The 16,726-nt window shown below is 33.5% G+C and overlaps 1 protein-coding gene across 2 annotated transcripts in view; it reads right to left on the bottom strand.

Annotated features, from left to right (window-relative positions):
* Positions 1-8,359: 8,359 nt before the first annotated feature.
* Positions 8,360-16,726, bottom strand: part of LOC111054428 (flagellar attachment zone protein 1) — a 52,916-nt gene continuing 44,549 nt past the window's right edge. For both annotated transcript variants that reach the window (XM_022341468.2, XM_022341474.2), the window contains 4 exons: positions 15,329-15,588; positions 13,919-14,110; positions 12,827-12,989; positions 8,360-8,651 (listed from right to left, as the gene is read on the bottom strand). In XM_022341468.2, the coding sequence (XP_022197160.2) occupies positions 8,571-8,651; positions 12,827-12,989; positions 13,919-14,110; positions 15,329-15,588 (696 nt within the window). In that variant the 3' untranslated portion in view covers positions 8,360-8,570. The remainder of the gene's footprint in view (positions 8,652-12,826; positions 12,990-13,918; positions 14,111-15,328; positions 15,589-16,726) is intronic.

A 16,726-nucleotide genomic window follows, 5' to 3' on the forward strand; every position in this document is an offset into this window, starting at 1 on the left:
TTATTGAACCTAATCCACTAAATCTAAGATTCTAAATATTAAATTTTAATATAAGATACAGATTGGAAAAGATTTCAACAAAGCTGAATGAATTAACTTCTCTTTTAATGATTTCCTGAAATTAGCTTGAAGACCAAGTTACCATAGCATAACTTGGATATGTTGGCTTTGCAGTGGTGGGGTAGTTGGCTTGCATGGTAGAGTGGATAGAACAGCTCACTTATTACTGCCCTGCTAAGCGAAAAAGGCCGTATCTACAAATTTTCATATTTTGAGTTATATATCAAATAGCATGTATTTTTAGTCGAGGAATCCAATGGACTAGGTTTAAAAGCCGTATCTGCAACCGTTCTCGAGATATAGACACTTTGCTATAAGCAGTATCGCCGTATGTACAAAACCAGCAAGCAAGAACACAGCATAAGAGCAGTATCTACTAATACTAAGCAAGAGAGCAGTAAGTGCATTGTCAGATACTGATTTTTTCCTTAGTCTTGTAGATACTGCTCTTTACCTGAGTATATAGTAGTAGTGATTTGATAGATACGGCTGTTATGAAAAATAAAAGCTGTAGATACTGCTCTTATCCTTAGCTCAGCCTGACGGTTTCTTGTTAGTTGCCGCCAAAGAGACTGTCAAAAAGGTTATGTTTTTAGGCTATTTATTTTTTTTAGGCTAGGTGATGTGAGTTTTTACTAGCTGCTAAAGAGTGTATGGCAAATGCAATCAAGGAAATGTAGAAGTGAAAAAACTTGAAATAAATTATTTTTATGAGTGGCAAGACTAGAAATTAGAAACAAAAATGGAAAGCACTTATATACATGTAAGAGCAAGGATAGGCCATCATAAGCTGGATTTCAAGGATTACAATGAGGAGACTGAAACCAGCAACTTGATTTTCTACAAACAAAGATCTTGAAAAAGGTATTCCAACTCCAAAAGTACGAGATGAGCCAAAGGGGTTCCCTAAGGGGAAAAAAAGCTCTCATTGCGCTCCATACTTCCCCCCCCCCCAAAAAAAAATTGGAATGAACTTCCGACTTCGTGATCTTTTTACTAGCCTATGTTATGATTTTTGAAGCTTAAACTTTCCGATTCAGCAACAATCGATGTAGCATTATTATTTCAGACATCAACTGTTACAGTACACAAATAATTGAACGAGCGTTAGCAAGTTCTCACTTTTGACTTACTGAAAGCCAAAGTCGTTGTCCGTCTGTTTTTATGTTCTAAAATAAATTCAGAGAGAATTGATCAATCAGCTTCAAATTTTGAACACACATTCTTCGAACCATTTTACAGGTCAAGTTTGTTGGACACCAAAATTGACTCACTCCTTTGTCCTTTTTCAGAATATAAAAATAACATTGAAAGTGCATAGGAAAAAAATTATTTTGATTTATCATTTAGTCAGCTGGAATTTATTGCATGCTATTTCTGTAATTTTTCCATTTATTTAAAAAAGCTAATGCTATTTGGAAGTTATCTCACAGACTGTCCTTTATGCACCGATACATGATTTCAGCTGAATAATACATAACATATTCAATTTATATTAAGTTCTATATTACTTGCTTCCATTTAGCCTGTCTATTGTCTGTCTGTAACATACGCATAATAAATAATAAAACTTGTGATAACAATTGCTATAGCTGCGTTTACACCAAAGTTATTAACAAAATGTTAATAACTTAATCCTTATAGATTGAATGATGTTTCTTCTATCAGTAATTGTATTCTTGGTCTAGATAAAGGAGCTTGCGTCAATATGATTCATCAAAAGCATTCAATACTGTCTCTCATACTCTTCTACTGAAAAAGTTGAAGATCTATGGATTCAAGGAGGGGGCTGTGTCACTAATGCAGTCGTATTTATGTGGTCGATTTCAAAAGGTTTCTTGTGATAGGAAAGAGTCAGGGTATCTACTGTACCTGTGAAGCATGGTGTTCCTCAGGGAACATTCAATTCAGTTCAATTCTTGGTCCAATCCTGTTCATCATCTACACGAATGACTTGCCCAATGTTTTATCAAATCCATCAGTACAGAGTTTTCTCTTTGCTGATGACATTAATATCTGTCTTAAGTCAAATTCATATGAAGTACTGAGAAACGAATTAAAAACAATTTCTGAAACTACTCGGGATAAGTGTACTGCTAATATTTTATGCATTAATGAAGGAAAAATAAAAGATTTTGAATTAGATTATATGAGAAGAAATACTACAGAAGCTGTAAGTCATTCTGTGAATTTTCTAGGATTTACGATTGATGAGAATCCCGGATTCGGAGAAAAACATTATGAAAATTCAATCAAAAATCAGTAAAGGCATATTTTTGATACGCAGATTGAGACTGTGTGTGATTTCTAAGGTACCGAGAACGGTCTATTTTGCATTCATCCAAAGTCATTTGAGTCGAGGGACCTTACTCTGGGAAGTCCTCTAGTGTAAGGCTACTGAGAATGCAAAAAACATGTACCAGACTGATTTGTGGTCTGTCTTCCGGAGCTCATTGTAGAGAGGGGTTTGTTCATCTTGGTGTGATGACGGTACCTGCACTATTCATTTTCCAGAGCCTACTGTACATAAAAGAAAATATTTATATTTATGATGAGTTGGTGTAATATCAGCTAGTGTTTTTATTGGTGTAGGAGCCCTACCTGTGCTGACGTCACCATCAACCACCTGTCTTGCACTATGGCTTTGTTTACGGAGGTAGTGATTAGATGAGCTATGCAAACATTGGCTATCTTATTGATAGATTACGGCATCACACATGATAAATCAAAAAATATTCTATAGTTTAGTTTTCAAGATTACTAATGCAAAAAATATCTAAATTTAGATATCAAAATGTTTTTTCTAATTAACAAATAAATTATTTTTCAACCTATATGAGAACACAAAAAATGTAGAATTAGAGAAGCTGTATAATTTAAATAGGAAATTTGCTTATTTAATAAGCATAATGTATGTGTCACATACTGCCATTACATCTTGTAGCTCATCGTCATAAAGGAAGACCATGCTAAGCAAGAGAGCAGTATATGTTACTTACTGCCCTCTTGCTTGGCACCAAGTTCTTCATAAAGGAAGAGCTAGCTAAGCAAAAGAGCAGTATATGTCAGTTACGGCCCTCTTGCTTAGCACCAATTATTTTTAAAAGGCAGTATGTGCATTATTATGTGGAAAATATGAGAAAACATAGAAAAATATTGCATAAATCAATTCTAAGTGACAAAAAGTATATTAATTCACCAATAATATGTTGAAGAAAGTTCAGGCCCGGTGACATCCCTCAGTTTATTGTTGCAAAATTTCAAATCCAATTTACTCATAACTTGATTTTTACAGATACGGCCTTTTCGCTTCGCAAAGTTGTTTTTGAGTAGGTCAATATTTTCCACATGAGTGAATTATATTCTTCAAGAAAATAATTATCATGCGTGGTGCCTTACGCCTTTCGAGGTGAGGTTGGAGGACATTTCCTTTACCAATTAATGCATCATAATAATGTCTGTATTCCGAGAATATCCCTAGCCTGAAGGGTTAAATGATTGCGCAAATTTTTTTAAAGAGAATTTTTCATTCAAAAGTTGGTTAAATTGAGTGTTTAATTCTTGGTCTTTAGAACACTTATTAAATCCAATATTCAATTATGACACTCCTTAAATCGAATGGAACATTAGGTTAAAAAAGTGTTCAATAAATCGCGTCTTAATATGGTAGTCTATTTAATGGGGTGGCGCATGATCCACTGACAATCCAGGGTCATTCTCCAATCATTAACCAATAGCAATATGGTATCCCAGAAAATTAGAATTTAATATTTTTGCAACAGTACTAGGCAGTCACGTCACAAAATTGAAATGGGCTAGGATTTAGTACATTATTTAAGCTATCATGTAAAAGTTCTGTATGGAAATACTTTTGTCGAATTATTTTCTTGAATACAAAGAATTGGAAGGAAATATGGCGTACTATTTTATTTGAATGATATTTTTAAAATCGGAGGATTCTTCTTATGATTACAACCAATTTTGGTGAGATACAATCACAACGATATCTTGATGGGCCGGCCACAGGAAGCGATCTGCGATCCTAGAGGTTTCTATTAACTACGGTAATCTATATATCGCTCTCTATACGAACTACAATCAACTACCGACAAATACCCGAACAGGAAACTTGAATAGTTCCTGCCTCAAAATTCTCAGTTTAGCCTGAATAACTTGAATAATTCCTGCCTCAAAATTCTCAGTTTAGCCTGAATAACTTGAATAATTCCTGCCTCAAAATTCTCAGTTTTGCCTGAATAACTTGAATAATTCCTGCCTCAAAATTCTCAGTTTAGCCTGAGCAGTTTTTTTTAATTTCATTTGGACCCACTTGCACTGTTTGTGCACAAGTACTCTGAACAAGTGCTGTAGAATGAATTTTCTCCGTTCACTACATTGTGGGCAAGTGAGTGAATCAACTGATACAACTTTTTTGTTTCATTGATCAGCATTTTCAAAACTTTTCTCTTGTGAGCCATTTTTTAAATATTCTTTTGAAAACTTTCAATGCCTGCTCGACTACTGACATAATTCTCACTGAAGGAGCTACCAATCCACTCATCTCAGTAACATTCAAGTTTGAAAATGTTCTGTTCAATATCAGCTGTTCCTTTTTGTTAGTGAGTTGGGTCTCACTGTTGCACATTATTTCATGGCAGTCACTAGATTTGAATTTTCTTATGTAGCTCTGAACGATGTAGCCTGCAAAATATGGAGCGGAACTACATTAAAATCATCCGATGTCAATGGTAGGAGCATTGGAGCAGCAGGGTTTTAAAACTAGGTCACGCGCGCTTTGCAAAAAGAAGAGAAAGGGAGGAGATAAGAGAGGAAGAGAAAGGAAAAAGAAGAAGGAAGAGAGAGAAAAAGAAATAAGAATAAATCGAGAAAGAGAAGGAGAATGAGAGAGAAAAAAATAGATAAAGTGGAAGATAAAGAGGAGGAGATAAAGAAATAGCTATAGATAAAGAAAGAATGTATTTGAGAAGAGAAAGATAGGAGAATAGGAAGAGAGAGAAAAGGAAAGGGAGAGAAAGAAGAAGAAAAAGAGAGGAAGAAAATAAGAAGAGAGAGGATAGAAGATCTTTAAGAAAGATGAGAAGTCTGAGAAGAAGTGGAAGAAGAAGAAAAATGAAAAGAATAAGAAAGGAAAAAAAGAAGATGAAGAAGAAGAAAAAGAAGTAGAGGTTGAAGTTGAAGTAGAGGAAGTGGATGAAGAAAAAGAAAATGAAGAAGAAGGAAAAGAAATAGAAGAATAAAGAGGAGAAGAGAAAGAAAAATATTTTTTACGTAGATTTGAGCCGGAAAAGGTAATAATGTATTTATTATGATGGTTTTATGTATTTCATGTATTAATTTGTGGATACAATTTATTACAAATAGTATAAATATGATTGGTAATGGGCAACAGGCTTAATCTATTTGATGTTTGAAAAATCAGTATAGAGTAAACATCTTGAATTATGAAATCTTGATAAGTAATTTTCATAAAAATGATGATCCAAAATGAAATGAAACTTTAAAATTAGAAATGTCACAATAATTCAATTGAAAATAAATGAATCAAAATAAAAGTTCTAACATCATCTTATCTGCTCTTGTGATCCAAGCATCACTGTTTTCTTTGGGAAATCTGTGAATTTGATTCCTCTATTCTTGAATCGCCTTTTATATGAGCAACGAGTATTTGGCATGATAACTATGAATTATTTACAAACTAACTATTATACAGGGTGATTCATAATTATGGTAAAATATTTCAATACGTGATAGTAGAGGTAAAAATAAGAAAAAAGTTCATATAAACATATATCCATAAACGCTTCATTAGCGAGCTATACAGGGTGAAAGATTTCGCCCGGAATTCAGTTCCTCTGGTGAAATACACCGATGCTGAATTGTTTGGCGACTAGTTTTTGAGAAACTTATGCTGGATTCATATGGAAAAATATCTGAAAAATTGAATAAAACTAGTCTGGAAGCTGTAGTGTGAGTAGTTTTTGAGAAAAAAGTTGATTTTGTGCATAATTTTATGCAAAAGATTTTTTGCATATTTCAACTTTTTTCTCAAACTACTCACACTACAGCTTCCAGACTAGTTTTATTCAATTTTTCAGATATTTTTCCATATGAATCCAGCATAAGTTTCTCAAAAACTAGTCGCCAAACAATTCAGCATCAGAGGAACTGAATTACGGGCGAAATCTTTCACCCTGTATAGCTCGCTAATGAAGTGTTTATGGATATATGTTTATATGAACTTTTTTCTTATTTTTACCTCTACTATCACGTATTGAAATATTTTACCATAATTATGAATCACCCTGTATATTCAATTTAAAAGTTAATAATTTAAAAAGTGTTGAACCTTCAGTTTAGTTTCAATCACTGATTCATCAAACACAATCAATTCAATCTTTAAACACATTCGCGCACGCAGGCAGATTCTGGTAGAGGGTGGAAATTATTAATAGAAATACTTGAAGGTCATTTCCATTGTCTGTATTTACTCTGTAGACTCTTCTTCAATCATATTTTCACCAAGTATAAACTCAAAATATTTTTTTACAGAACTTGTAGAAAAATTAATTTCGAAGAGAAAGTTGTAGAATAAGTCTATAATAGACAAACGCAACCTTAAAAAAATAATTCTTATAATTACATACAAAACGAATTAAAAATAGACAAAATCTGTTAATCTCTCTATTATCATGCGTTTTGTATGTAATTAAGGATTATTTTTTTTAAGGTTGCGTTTGTCTATTATAGACTTATTAACTAAATATTTTTCTTCGAAGTTAAATTTTCTACAAATTCTGTTAGAAAATATTTTGTGTTTATTGTGCATTTAACATAGTAAATCTGCTTCAAACCTTAAAGGAACTTGTTTTTCGGGACCAAGTTTCGCTTATTTCGTCACATATCTTGAAAATTACTGTAGCTAACTGTCTGGAAACGGTTTTATTCAATTTCAGCTCATTTTACATAAAGTACGCTGAATTTACCATCTTAATTAACAGCCAACACATACCCGTGAGGCAGGGGAATTGAAATTCAGAAATCTTTCACTCTGTATAACTTGGTAACGAAGCATTTTTGAACCTATGTTAATTCAAACTTTTTTCTTCTTTTGATGTGAGGAATCATCTCCTGGCTTATGGGCACCTTTTTCAGAACACGCTGTATAATATATAATAATCGTTTGGGTTTGTGACCAATTATTAGTAGTATACTGCATTATTATACTGACCTAATAATAAATAAAACGCTCAAGTTCAAATTAAGATTATAATGAACGTGATTAAACTTCGGGAACATAGTTAACCTCACTTTCTTACTAATGTTTTAAACAAATCGATGAATGTTCACTTCGAAAAAACTTGGATTTACATCCTGGTTATTAACGCAGTCTTTTATTTTTAATTTTAGTGAATGAATTCCATTGTGATGATCAATAAATTGTCTACAATAAGTAGCTGAAGCTATAGACCTGGTGTACAATGTTCACACATGTAATTTTTGTATTGATTCATTTAAAATATTGTTGATCATACACAACATTAAACTTTAATGAATTTTCCAATCGAATAGATTTTAACCACTTTCTTGAGAACCGCGTCGTTTGGAAATTTGAAAGTTGTATATTTAGTAAGACTTTTGCAGTTTGATTTACAACCTGGAGCACGTACCGTTTTTAAGACCAATTTCATTTTCCATTATTGTAGAGTATGGAAATTATAATTCTTATAATGTTCCGTATTTTGGAACAATCGGCTTAAACATAATATAACGATATTACAAGCTCTCTCGCTTTACAAGCGCCATTGTGCAGTCACAATGCCTGTAGATCTATTCACAGAATCCGCCATTTTGGTAAAACACGATATTTTTAATAAAATTATTTAAACAGTAGCATATTGTCATTTTTTGTGACTAATAGATCACTACTTACCGTATTGAATTCAATTTTTAATCTTTTACATACCTTCCTACGTAATTGGATGGAAGGAAGCTTGTGAATAGTTTCATTTGAAGATATACTGAAAAATATTTTTTCGTGATTATTTTAGCTTCCACGGACGGTTCAGTCACTAGGAAAAGATTGAAATTGCAGAGGTGTAAAGGCTTTCTTCGTAACTGAATCATCTATACTCTATAGTCTGCACCTACTCAGAGAACTTCCACTAGTCTTGAAGTACGGTACATGTTGAGTGTATTTTTTCATCTTTGAGAGCCCAAGAGTTCAAATTGAAGTGTTTGAGAGGAAACAAAATGAGGCTAGAATGAATAAGTGAACAAAAACAATTAAAATCATTTATATATTTATGAATAAATTGGTTAATGGTTGTTTAAGCCAGTTAACTGCAAGACAACAATAATGGCTATCGTACTTAAGAAAAATTATTAAAAATGCATGAATCTATTAGTCACTATTCTAGACATCATGATAGAATAATAATAAAAATAATATTTGTCAAAAATACATATGTGAACATTTTACAAGTCTAATATTAAATGGAAGACTTCATGTTTTCAGCCGTAAGGTTCCCAGTTTCTAGTTTCTCTAACAATGCCTTTTTGCACTCTTTGAGCTGAAACAAAAAGTTATTTCTTAATGAAAATATTTTTCTGACCAAATTGAATATTGTAGAAGCTAAAACAGTTAGGCCCGCCGCAAAGTAGACCCACGCTTATCCACGCCATGGAAAGTTTTGTAAAAACATTGCTAGCAATGGCGCGCTGCAAACTGCACCCAGCCAAAAACATATCACAAAATTAATATTCACCAAAGACCTTAAAGATGCATCTCTTTAAGGTCTTTGATATTCACGCGTGGATCGGTTTGTGATTCGTTCACAAGTTTCGTGGAACATGGGTCACTCGTTTGTTGTACTGCGCATGCCTACAACTAGCGCATGCGTCGTCAACTACATCTCTAATAAATCATAAAGTACACCGATAGGCTACACTACATGTTTCTAGCATGTAGAAGATTTCATGTTTTTTGCTCGAAATGTTTCGACATTGATGAACATAATCATTAATTAAAAAATAACTATGGGTCGGATAAAAATGATGACACCATGATTTCAAAAGACATTCTTTTATTGTCTCACAATATATCAAAACTAGTAGTAGATAGATTTTGTATGTTCTGGGACAAGCATCTCAGCTAGGTAAGAAATTAGATTACAGGTTAAAGGTCAATGTCAAAAAAATTAAATTAAAATTTAAAAAAATATTTAAAATTATTAAAAAATATTGAAAATTATTTTAAAATATTAAAAATTATCAATCCTTAGGACTTAAAAAATACTGGGTGATTACAAATGAAATAGACAGTTTGAATAGCTTGTAGAGAATTTATTATTTAAAAGTTTAGATCATTACTTACATGATTACATAGAAGAATTCTTGAAGTTTTTATTGAAAATTTACAGATGTTCAATGTGTGCACCATTTGCAACACGACAGATATCAACATGGTAGTCAAATTCTGACCACACACGACTAAGCATCTCACAGTTAACTGTAGCAAGAGCATTATCTTTTACATAGTCGCAGAAAAAGTCGCAGGGCGTTAGGTCCAGACTACGAGGTGGCCACGGCTGAAACACAACGTTTTCCTCACTTGCATGGCCGATCCATCGTCTAGGAAGATGTTCATCCAGATACCCTCTGATGTCTGAGTACCAGTGAGGCGGAGCTCCATCTTGTACAAAAATGAAGTTACAACTATCTTCATGGAGTTGATGCATTAACCATTCAGTTAACATGTCCAGATAAATTCTTCCGGTTACTGATGGTTATTGAAAGAAGAAAGGCCCATAAACCTTTTCACAAGATAAAGCGCAAAACACGTTCACTTTAGGAGAATCGCGTATATGCTGTACAGTCTCTCTTGGGTTTTCTGTTCCCCATACTCATACATTATGTCTGTTAACTTTTCCACTAATGTGAAAAGTGCATTCATCACTGAAAATTAGGCGATTAAACAATGTGTCGTCATTTTCAAGACAATGTTGCATCTCTTGACAAAAATTTTTACGTACAACTTTATCATTGACATTTAAACTTTGTACTAACTGCAATTTATAAGGTGTCATTTTCAAACGTTTCCGCAGAATTTTCCACACAGTAGGTTGAGGAATTTGCAATTCTAAACTCGCTGATCTAGTCGATTTTCCTGGACTTCGTACAAAAACATCACGAACACTATCAATTTTTTCTTCTGTAACAGAAGGTCTTCCAGTACTCTTCTTCTTACACACACATCCACTGCTTTCAAAACGTTCATACCAGTCATAAATTGATTGCCTTGTTGGTGGTGGTTTACCGTATTTTGTTCTGAAATGACGCTGCACAACAGTAACAGAGTTTGTTTTGGCTAATTCAAGAACACAATAAGCTTTCTTCACTTGAGTAGCGGCCATATTGCTAAACTAAACTGGCTGTTGTAACACGGAGCAGCCAACAATAGCCAGCAACAGTTCTACCAACATAAACTTTAAGAGATTCCCTACAAACCTATATCACTTACTATGTTGAAATACACTAGTTTAATTTTGTACAGGCTATTGAAGTTGTCTATTTCATTTGTAATCACCCGGTATATCTAGAGTTGATGGAATGCAGTGGGGAGTGTCTGATGTAAATAAGGGAGCTGCTTAGCCAGGAATTATAAAAATTCTAAAAAAATATTCAACAATATTATAATTATTAAAAGGATTTGGAAAATATATCTAGAAAAATAAAATAAAAATTTACCTTTGGAGGTTCCATAGAGGACCTGTCACTCTAGTCTCTAGCCCTATAGGTCTATCACTCTATATTAAGATGGCCATGGAGACGTATCACTCTAGATCAATATGTCCATGTGATCCTGTCAATCTAGATAAGGTTGACCATGGGGGACCTGTCACTCTAGATTAAGGTCATCCAGTGAACACTTAGTGTTCACTACTGTTTAGTCAGTGTTCACTCAGTGGCACTGAGTGAACAATGAGTGACCACTGGTTATACACTAACACTGGTTGTACAGTGGCACTCAGTGTACACCCAGTGGTCACTCACAGCTCTGTTTAGCTAAATCAATGCACAATTTTCAAGTATAGGTTGGGATTTGCAGGGTCATGGGTTCATTCACCCCAAGCTTTATAAATAGCTGTGCTCAAACTCTTTAACCTTAGTATGCTGATGACCACTGACCAGTATGTATATCAAAGGAAGAAATCATAAACCAACATTCGAGGAAATAGCTCCAACCATATTGGAGATGGCCAGGCTGAAGCATGAAATCAAAAGGAGGCATAAGGAAATGATGCTGGGTAGACAGATTGCAGAAGAAGAACATGTGAAACACTTTAAACCTCTAGCTGAGCAACTAGCCAACCTAGTCAGAGCTTTCCAACAGCTGCAAGTTCAACAACCACAACTACCTCCATCAAGAACATTCAAGAAGCATCCAAGGTGTCTAAAGCCTAGAATATAAATGCACTTCAGGCGTGTGAAGAGTAGGCAGAAACAATCCAAGCTACAGTTTCATCATCAGAACATTGCCCATCCTCAGCAGTATCAACACACCACATATATCCTACTCCAACAACAACACCAATTGTTAAACATTCCACATATACAAGACGTGGACTTACTGGTGCAAGGAAACATACCATAATATAAGGACTTAAAAAATATATTCTTCAAGTCCTTAGAATAAGGATTGATAATTTTTAATTTTTTGACGTTGACCTGTAATCTCATTTATTACCTAGCTGAGATGCGGTTTTTCGGCTATACTCAGCTTTTGTCGAGTTTTGTCGGCTATACTTGGCTTTTGTTGAGGTAGCCATGTTCCACTCTACCGTGGGTTCACTTTGCATTGACAGACTCAGCCCAGCATGTGGGTTTGCTTGACCTTGAACGTGGATAAACGTGGGTCTACTTTGCGGCGGGCCTAAATCACTTGCTGCATTAATGGAAGAAATTCTCTTTCAAAGTCCGTAACCACTATTCACAGCAGAGAAGGAAAAACTGCTGGATGTTTCCTTTCTGAAGTTGACACTACTTTACAGCTGCTAAAGAAGGCATAATATAATAATAAGATGTGCTTCCTTTCAGCAGAAAACATATCATCTAATAATGATTTATAATGAAATGTGATCTAGTTTTATGGATTTATTATCTTTTTGCAGTTAGCAGTTGAATTCCATTCAAATTTATTTTTTCTTTGTACAAAAATCATACATACAATTACATATTAACAAAAATAAAATTGATGTAAATTACTGAGATATTGCAATTATGCAAATGCTAATCAATAATTATTATGAGGTGGATCGAATTTCCATCTAGCTGTTTACCCTGTCGTCAATATTTGCAGTAGCAGAAATCTTCGGGGTGAATTACAGCATTTAATTTGGATTTTCGTTTAACAATAATTATTATTAAAAATAAAATTATTAATAGTGTAAAAGGACTTGAAATCAATACAAATTAAAGTAATTTTCATAGAGCATAGAAGACTGAAGGCAAAGCTTTTGAGGTTGTGAGTTTTTTAAAGCATAACATCATAAATCTCTCAAATCTGCACAGGCAAGAGTATTGTTAAATAATAATAATATATATTGTTAATTATAATATTATTTATTACAATTTATGATCCGCACCATCGAACTTACCGCCCTAGATTGATATTGTATTCTAGGATTGATATTTTTGAATAATTCAACTTATTACAGAAAAGTTTGTTGTGAAAGACTTCACTCACCTTTAACCGATCCGCTTCATAGTATTCAATGCATGTATCTGTGATAACCTTGAATTTCTTTTCATTTTCTTTTAATTTTTTGTCTAGAAACTCCAACTCATTATCCAATTCAACTCTTTGCGCCATCAATTCATTATATTTTTTATAAACAGATTTGTTTTTACTGAAAATAGAAAACAATAATCACAATTTTTCTTTTTTTTACCAATTCAATTTGAAAAACAATCAAATAATTTACATGGCAGTGTAGTGGATCCAATTCAACCTGTTATTACATTTCGAATATGTGAATGTGAAGTTACGAAATCTATAATATTATAATAAAGGAAAGAATTGGCTTCGTGGTGTACGGGATAGGACATTCACGAATACCGCATCATCACGTCTCAACTACTGGACTGATTAACTTGAAATTTTGTATATAGATTCTTAATTCACTGAGGATGGTTATAGGTCTATTTTTAATTATTACATATTCCAATAGGTCAAGTTCTTAATTAGACTCTTGTGAGGCACGGGTTACCTGCTAGTAAAATAATAAAATTCTAAAACATGTAGGTTGAAAATCGAAATTCTGACTTTGAGGTGCATCAGTTCAGTATTTGCTTGATTTGCGTTTCAAACCGTTCATGTTTTCTTGAATTGCTATCCAATAACTATCAAGCTACATTTTTCAATATTATATAGGAGACACTTCAACAATAAAAGATCTTAACTAGACTTGGAAACATTCAGGGAGTGGATCAAGTATACCTTGAGGAATCCTAGAATTTTTGGTGCCTGACAGCTAGTAGAAATTACAGTAAAGGAGGTTTACGTCTTTGAAGAGACAATTTCAAGATTTTTTTTGGACAACCAACATTGGTTATCATTTCATAATATGAAATTGGGACCGAAAAATTGTTACTTCCAATAAGCACGGACGGAGCTTGCTCCGAATACATTGCAATAATTAGTGAATACATTAACAGTATTTCTGTCGACAAGAATTATGTTATATCATGAATTACAAATCAGATAGTAAATTTTGCATTCAGTAGCAAATGATTGAAGACTCATAACAGTATTAATGCAACAACAACAACAACTAACCAATGATTCTCATTTAAAGCTTCCTTCAATGATGATTCTTCCAAAGACCATTTCAGTCGCAAACCGTTCAAATTCTCTTCACTCTTATCCAATTCAGAAGTGGAATTGGTTGCTTGCGACTCCAACAATTTCACATTATCTTCAATTGTAGACAATTCCTGAGCCAACTGCGTTTGTTTGTTTGTTACCAACCTGAAATTACATGAATTATTTGTTAATCAAGGCTGCACTGAATTACAACGTTCAAAATTATTATAAACCGTGAACTTTTAAATAGTGTGCCAATCCCATATCCATATTCTGATTGGTGCAATTATAGAGTCAACTCTGATGAACTTAAATGTTCAACATTTGCGCATTGCTAAAGAGTGTGAAAGTAGTTCAAGTTTGTACGGCTCATACATCCATTAGAAAACCTGAACGGTACACACGTCAATAAGTTTTAAAATAAGACAGTAACAGTAACTGGAATTACATTTGAATTATACAACTAATTATAACTGTGAAAAAATATGGAACTATGATGAATGAACATTTGGTACTACAATTAATTATAAAATTGAATTTACCATTTTTTCAAGAAAAGGTCAAATGATGATAAAAGACAATTTTCTCAGGTAGTAAATTCCACTACCGTGAAACAGTAGTCAAGGAAGACTTGCTGTGCAAGGTAGATTGATGTAAAGGGATATAAAATCAATAAATGAACATCAGAAAGAAGAGGGAGTGGATTCTAGAATATACTAAGAATTACCACGTGCATTGACTTGACTTTTTGATGAAGAAGAGAGTAGCTTTGTGCTCTGGTAAGTTTTGTTTTATTCGCTCAAGATCTCAGGTTGTGTTAATTTAACATTCCACTGTTGTGTTAATAAGCCCATTGTTGGTAAGATATTTTTAAATAAGAGGTATTGGAAATTTTATAACTGAAAGATTAGTCTGAATCAGCACAGACTTGAAGGTTGTACCTTATGGATGGAATATCAATAATAGTTCCGGTTTCAGTTATAAAAGCATCATCATTAACTATTATCCATAAAATGTAAACTAGGTTATGTGATGAATAATAAAAATCGAAATTAAGTACTCTTTACTAAAATTGAGTATATGATAGATTCTCTGGAATGAATTCATATAAGGTTAAGGTTGGGGTAAAAAGAAAATAACTTGCGCGCCTAGAATTTAAGAACAAATAGAACTTTTGCTTTAGTATTCCATTCTTAGTTTAATTTAGAGATTAGAGATGAATGAAGTAAGTAAACTATTCAACTACTCTCTCTACACCTGGGAAACTTTCAGCGTAACTTTAGTAAATTTCAATTAAAAAGCAAGTTGAAAGTTATTTGTATCGAATAGAATTTATTAAGAACCAATTAACATCAAGGGATTTATTGAAATAATTATAGTCACCTTTTTTGTTGAAGAAGATCAACTACTTCTTCAAGCTTTGATTTCAAAAAAGGGTATTCACTCTGGAATTTCAATTTGAAATCTAGTTCTACTTGACGAGTAGTGAGTTGCTGCTGTAATTCAGATTTCTGCTCTTTCAAATTACTGGCTTTCATTTTGAGTGTTTCCAAACTCAAATGCTGGGAAGAGCCAGTCGATGTGTTGTGGACATTTTTGTGAACTTTTAGCCTCTTCTGAAATTCTTTCAAATCATTTTCAATCTGAAAAAGACAGAATATTATATTACGCTACAAGCACAGAAAGTTAGTGTTTACGGTATGAAGATAGTTTCCCGGGTGAGGCTTGCCGAGCCCGGGAATATGTTATCCGAATACCGTAAACACCTTTCTAAGAGAGTCGAGTACGATATTTTTCGTCACACTACAGGTATAGCTGACGCTATACCTGTTAAAAAGTTAGGCGGTTTCGTGGGTCTCTTGTGCTTTCCAACAGCTGATGTTGTCAAGTAGAGTTGTCATCTAGCTTGGCTTAGGTGATGATTTTTAAATCAAAATAGACAGTAAATAGATGCATTGCATCAGGTGTGAGTAGGTTACACCATGTGACCCACAAAGCCGCCTAACTTTTTGGCATCAGCTATAGAAGAATAATAAATTGAATAAGAATATTGAATCCGGCCTTAGCCGGAAAGAACCCTGTTTCTTACGTCAGGCGAGAGTCGTCTGCAAACAATGTCTGTCGGATCTACGTAGGGACTGGAAAACAGCTGCTTTCTGTGCAGTGTGGCGAAAATATTATTACAGCTTACATTTCAGCAGATGATAATAACACCAACAAATGATGGTAAAAGGCAGTGGATAATTTTAAACCTTTACTCTTGCATACGTCAAAATGGAAGGGAAACTTCGTTAAAACTCGGAATGAGTTTAGCAGTCAGTATGAATAAATTCAGTAATGAGGGATCTGACTGAAATCGGCCATACAATAGTAACGTTGCCTCAGATTTTCCTAATCTTTCCTAATTTTTTATAGCAAGAAAAGGTAAAATATAGAAGTTATAATTTTTAATCGGTTATTAATTCTAGCTTCCTGAAAGATAACAAAATTTATTTTTTAACATTCTAATTGAAGTAACCATGCTTAAAGAATGTTGCAATCATTTGTCATAAAGCGAATTGAAATAAAATTCGTAATTTATAAATTATTGATAATTTTTGAATAGTGAATAAATATTATAAGACCACTTTGAAAATGGAAAACTGCGTTTGCTCGTGGAAAACTCCTCATTGGCCGAAGAAGAACCAAAAATAGAATGAAAGGACTAACTCTTCTTTGATGGTGTGAATTTGATGATTGATTTTATCTCTTCTGGATCATTATTGTTCGCTGATCACTCAC

Source organism: Nilaparvata lugens, chromosome 3, assembly GCF_014356525.2.
Source record: "Nilaparvata lugens isolate BPH chromosome 3, ASM1435652v1, whole genome shotgun sequence".
Classification (NCBI taxonomy): domain Eukaryota; kingdom Metazoa; phylum Arthropoda; class Insecta; order Hemiptera; family Delphacidae; genus Nilaparvata; species Nilaparvata lugens.